This window comes from Aplysia californica, unplaced genomic scaffold, assembly GCF_000002075.1.
Source record: "Aplysia californica isolate F4 #8 unplaced genomic scaffold, AplCal3.0 scaffold00226, whole genome shotgun sequence".
Taxonomy (NCBI): domain Eukaryota; kingdom Metazoa; phylum Mollusca; class Gastropoda; order Aplysiida; family Aplysiidae; genus Aplysia; species Aplysia californica.
Window position 1 is genome coordinate 160,661 of NW_004797496.1, and position 6,227 is coordinate 166,887.

The 6,227-nt window shown below is 41.2% G+C and overlaps 1 protein-coding gene across 1 annotated transcript in view; it reads left to right on the forward strand.

The window, feature by feature from the left end:
* The window catches only part of LOC101864393 (voltage-dependent T-type calcium channel subunit alpha-1G), a gene marked incomplete at its 5' end in the record, with an annotated part of 113,429 nt that overhangs the window by 99,621 nt on the left and 7,581 nt on the right, over nt 1-6,227 (forward strand). The window contains 3 exon segments of the mRNA XM_035970147.1: nt 1,796-1,879; nt 3,999-4,122; nt 4,671-5,377. Coding sequence (XP_035826040.1) covers nt 1,796-1,879; nt 3,999-4,122; nt 4,671-5,377 — 915 coding nt within the window.

The following is a 6,227-nucleotide window of genomic DNA, read 5'->3' on the forward strand; positions in this document are numbered from 1 at the left end:
ACACACACACACACACACACACACACACACACACACACACACACACACACATGCACACACACAGACACACACTTACACAACTATACACAGGCGTGCAAAGAAACAAATTTACATGGATGAGAGATTACACTTTCTCAAACACCAAGACAAGGTCGGTTATCGGCTTATGTTATAAATCAGTTCCTATTTAAAATTGATCTTTTTACCACAAACCAATAAATATTTACCAATATCTATTGTGAATTCACAATACTCGTTTAGTTATGTTTATTTTCAGAAATATTGTTCTTTACCTGACAAAACAGCATTTTGCAATTATTATGTTTCACTATGAATCTTTTTATTAGACGTGTTTGAGTGCATATTATGACAACACTAACATTTTATTCACGTCATAATCTAACGGCTTGTGTTTGGCATGTCTTTATTCTTATCTCATATCATTGGCACTTTCCTAGATTTCATTATTTTTGCATACTATTAACTCATTTGCACGAACAATAACCTAGTCTGTCTTTCACTAATCAACAGTATTGTAAGAAAAATAAAAACAAACGAGGGTTCTTTCATTATTTTATTTGTACCTTTAAACAATTATCATTTCGTGTGTCATTTTCTTCTTCTCTTCATTATGCATCGTAAATTTCATTTTTTTTCTCTCTTTCAATTCTTTTTGCTTCCAATCATGTACCATCTGTGTTGGTGTGTTTGTTCTCCAGAACTTCATCCATTTTTAACAGGCTTTGCTGCTCGTTAAAGAAAAAAGAGAATACACTTGACATTTGAATTGTAGTAGGGCCACTTTTTCATCCAAGTTCTAGAAAATATCCCTTCAGCCGTATCATTCCCGGGAATCAAGTGTTCCGCATTCTAGGCAAAGTACCATGTGTGTAGTAGGTCGAATATCTTCAACGGCGTCCTATATTATGATAATAGTGGTATTATATATAATTTGACATAGTGAACTCTTGAGTTTTTGGATTTGATTTTTTTTTCCAAATGTCGTTGCCCAATAGGAAGGCAACAGCCAAAAACGAAGATCAGCGTTACAGGCTTTTATAAAAACATGTTCTGAGAACAATACGTTTGAAGTCATGTAATTAACACACAATAATGTTGCTGACGCAAAGGAAGCAACAGACAACTAGATTAGCACAAAACACAGCTGTGCCAGTCTAAGAGAAACGCCAGAAAGGTCAGCAAAGATCAACACGTCTCGCTTCTTGATATCCCTAGGCAAGCACTCGTTTTATAATAGTTATTATTATTGCTTGGAAATATTGTCTAAACTGAGTTCCCCTACATTCAATTCGCTTTTGTCCCAGTTGGAGACTGCTCCACCAGTCTATTACAATGCGGCGTACAGCCAGTAAGAATCATTACAAATAGAAAGGAAACATGGTGGATCTCGTTTTCTGACGCGCAGTTCAACACGCAAGCATCACCAATTATGTTTCCAATAATGTCAATGGCCAACGCAATAAGCTCACTAGAAAAACAGAATAAAAGGAAATAAAAGTAAACATTATGTCCTTTTGTTACGACGTCCGGGTCTAAATTCAACGATTAACTTAATGCTAATTGCCTTTGAAGAAAGGAAACAGCAATACATCTCCTGGGGCGGGGGTGGGGGTGGGAGGTTGGCATTAGAGTATACACTACACTTCATCATAAACGCCAATGGCCACCACGATAAAAACCAAAAGGAAGCAGAAGTATTTATGTCCTCTTTTTCCGATGTAAGTGTTTACTTACACTCAGACATGACCGATGTATTTCACGTCTTCCCGTGTAGGAGTCCCATAGGATGTTGGATGATGATGCTCTGGTATTGAGTGACGCCATTGCTTCAGTGACGAACGCCAAGCAGGATCCTGAGGTGAGTCTCAATGGAGTGGGCAAACTTCAGAAAAACGCTCGCTGCGTGGACCGATAAAGTCAAACAGAAGTAACCATCTTCATTATTTTTTAAACAGTGAATCATGGCGCGCCCTCAACTTGAATCCCAAACAGGGACTTCTAAACTTGCGTTGTTTGGAAGGAGTTTGAGACTCTCCACACATTTGGGTGACTCCTGTCGGAGAAAGGGGTTATAGTTGAAGGTCCTGCCCCTTAGATAACCAAATTATGGTGTTGAAAGGGGCGTTAAGCGTAAAAATTTCAAAAATTTCAGAATGTGAATAAGAATTGATTTGGCATTTGAAAGCCATCTCTATGTTTGCGACGTAATAAGCGTACACGTAGGATGTCGTGATAGAGAATGATATCACTTGGCTTAAAATACTGATCTTCCTCAAGTGTGCATGTTTAGTAAACATTGCATTCCCAATAAATAATATTGAATCGATTCTTCATTGTTGTCAGGGTGTAACTCTTAGACTCTTCGTTGGTGCACGTGAAAGACGTGAGTTTAATCTTTGAGTAGAAAAGTCTTTGCATACAATATATCCGTCAGTCTGCAGCTATGTCGCATCTTGTTCAGCCCAGTTAGAGGCCAGACGAGAGCAGCCCGCCTCCTAAACGATTTTAATTGTGTCGACGGAGACGTGACACATTGAGATTTGAAATGAAGGTAAAATGTATACACTTTTCGAAGCGCAGTCTTTCTGGCAGCCCCCTTTCTGAAAGTACACGTAGTTCTCTGCTGCACAATGCGTCCTGCATAGGTATCGCTTCGCATTAAGAGGTAACCTTGTGATGGGGTTATGAAGCTGTATGTAAAGTGTGTAAAGATACAGGGTAAAGGCGGACATCAGTGTTGAAATGGCATTATGATTTACAAGTGAGGTTTGTATCTAAAATTAGACTGATCATCTGCCTGTGTTGATATTTCAAAATGTCAATAAGAATCACCGCTGCCCAAAATTACATGGAATTGGAGGCGTTTAACGACCTTATCTACACAATTTAGATTATTTAGGAGGCGGGTTACTCTGCTCCAGTATTCATGACCAACATGGGCTCAGAGAGATACAACGTCCCAGTAGACAGATGGACACTCGATAAAGTTTTTCCTACTCGAGTATTGATCTTTTGCATGCAAAGGAGAACCGCCTAACCACTAAACCAGAATTGCCTTTTACCGCAGATGATACTCTAGGGCTTTTATGACACTACAGGACCTTTGTAAAGAACGTTTTATTTCCGCATCTTACACGCTATTACCATACTAACTGCATTCATCTGATTATTCCATTCATAGTTATTGAATGTACATGTATTATCATGCATTTTCTCAAAGCCACATGGAGTTCCAGCCAATAATTAGCTGGATTTTCGGTGTTGTTCTGCCCCTTGATTATGTACCCTCTAGAGACACTCGTTTCCTGCACAATAACTGACAGACCTGGGGATACACCGAGACACAGCAATAGTTTACACAACATAGGCGTAACTGTAATCATTATGATTTCAATTATGAATGTTTTACACCCGCATCAACACCCTGTTGACCATTTAGGAAGGGAGGATGCTCCAACCTTGCTTGTTAGTGCAACTGTACTGAGAGGGATAAACGTCCCAGCAGAAAAGAAGGAGATATTCAATTAAGAAGCTCTGCACACAAGTGTCGAACTCACGTCTTCTGCATACAGCAATACAAACTCCAAAACAGTTACAGCACAGAAACGGAGATGAAATTTGTTTATTGCAATGAACACCAGCACGAAACAAGATGAGCACGAATTAACTCTGGTCAGAAGTGTACCGCAAATTAATGTCATGTAGGGACAAAACTGTACCGCAGAAGTAGTTTCCGAGGATGTTGCATGTCCTGAGCACGAAGATCATATACGTGGTATGGAACTGATAATCAACCAATTGAATGGGAGGAGGGAGGTCTGTGTATGCCTGTTTCTTTTCTGCTTGCCAGTTACCTTTGCGTCTGTTCTTCGCCTTTGTGTAGCGTTTAATTACCTTCTCTATTCTATTGCTATGTTTTTGTTTGGTTTTAGTTGTTGTTTTTTTTAAATCGTCTTTCTTCTATTTTCTTGTCTTAGAACAAGGAGAACGGCATTGAAGGAGACAACCCGAGCGGCTTGCAGGTGTCCACCTTGCCCAGTTTCAGCTTCAGTGTCCGTCCCCCTAGCGAGGAACAGTCCAGGTCTGAGGAGGCTGCTAGTGGTATGTATCCCTCCCTCCCTCCCTCCCTCTCTCTATCTCTCTCTTTTACCCGTGTCTTAGCATGTTCGTTTCCCGGATTGCATAGTGAGTTACATAGACATATAGTTGTGTAGTACGTTCATTCATGCTTTAGCCAGATAACCCACATTACCGGTTTTCTATAGCCTTAAACTACTATTTTGGTGATGATTATAATGATGGTGATGAAGTAGGCAAGTATTCATTTTCTTTTTGAATCCTTTGTTGGTGAATAGCATTATTATTCTTTTTTATTTTCATCCCTTAACTGAAAGGATTTTTGTGGCGGTCTTTATTATTTGAAATGTGGGTTACCTGGTTTTCATACTTTGGGTGGCAGATTGGCAGATTTCTGTTATGTTTGTTTTCATAAGCAGCAACGCTTTCCTGTAAAGTAGACAAAGAATCCATGCTGTAGGCGTGAGTAAAGCTAGCGTAGTGCCAGTAGTGTGTGACTGACGGCGCTTTCTTGCCACTGAGAGATTGTTTCCTCCTTTCAACCCCCACCCCCACCGGCCCCCGCTCTCTAGGTATATCCCCAGTAAACGCGTCTCTCACGATCGAGGGCGTGCCCTCCTGGTCGTCCATGGACAGCAACCGTCTCGCCATCACTCCCAGCATGACAGCCAGCTCTTCACCCAACTCGGAGAGAAGTGTCCGAATCTCCTCCCCGCCCATCCGGAGAGCACCCAGCCCTTATCTTCTGAGTCTGCAGTCAGGAGGCTCCCAACAGCGCCGGCCGTTGGTCAAGCAATACAGTATGGATGTGGGTTCGGATCCACAGCTCAACAACCTCAACCTCAACCCTGGCCCCACCGACAGCTGGGACAAAATGAAGGAGCCGCCGCGGCCCAAGCTTATAGGAGGGGAAACCAACATGTCCAGATCACAGCCTTCGCTGCAACTCAAGGACTTGAAGAGCGCCTCAATGGAGCACAAGAACAGCTCTCTCGACCTGAAAGACGTCCCAGCAGCCGGTGATCGTCTTCCCGCTAGAGACAGAATCAAGCACAGGTTACTGCGGAGCCGCAGTAGTGGCGCTAAATATAGCCGCTTCCGTGACAAGTACAAGCAGAGTAACCTGAACAAAGCAGCCAATCAAAACAATTCGGACACAAATTTGGCCAAGGATAAACTACGTAAGACACAAGGAACGGGTAGCACGGAGACAGGCTCAGACATGGACGACTCGCCGTTCAGTGACTGGGGAAGTGAGGAAGCGGCATGCGATGAGGAGGTAAGGCAGTTCTGCTTTCTGCAGCCCTCTCTTTTAATTTTATTTTTGCTGCTGCACGTGTTTCTAATGCATTATGTCTCTGAATTTCTTTTTCGTTGCGCTATACTTAGAGTTACTAAAATTGATATCAATATGTTGAGTTATGGTCCTCGGCCAGAATGAGCTATGATAACCCTTTGTCCGATAAAATAACGGTAAGGACAGTGAACAAGTTGAAGGCGCATAACACAAACTGAATCTATGTTTCATACGTTGTATAGTGAAGCCCACATAAAGTAAACTCAACTTAATGTGCATTTTGAAAACAGTTTCTCCTTTAAAACAGCAGATAATGTCATTGTAATATTAAAAGATAGAAACATTGGGTAAAGTAGGATTTATTCAAAGAATCACTAGGTAGGTAACATCCATTGCTAACTATCCGTCATTTGAGCTAACGCATTTCAAAAACTAGGCTTTTTTGTCACTATTTAGATACATCTATCTTTTGTGTGCCTCTGTTTACGTTGAAAAGATCATTTTGTTCCAATGATGTTACTGCATTATGCTCAGTGTAATATGCATGTTGAGATAAGACAGCTTGAGATAAAGCAGCCTGTGTAAATATAAACTTTAGTCGTGAATTGATCTTATTTATGAGGTTAAGTTTTAAAATTCAGTCAAATGTTCATAAATTACAAACATAAGTAGACATTCACTAAGGATAATATGATAGTAAGATCCTACTCATCAACTACATGCATTTACACGCACAGTCACACGCACACCACCCCTCCCCCCAACACATTCACACACACACACACACACACACACACACACACACACACACACACACACACACACACACACT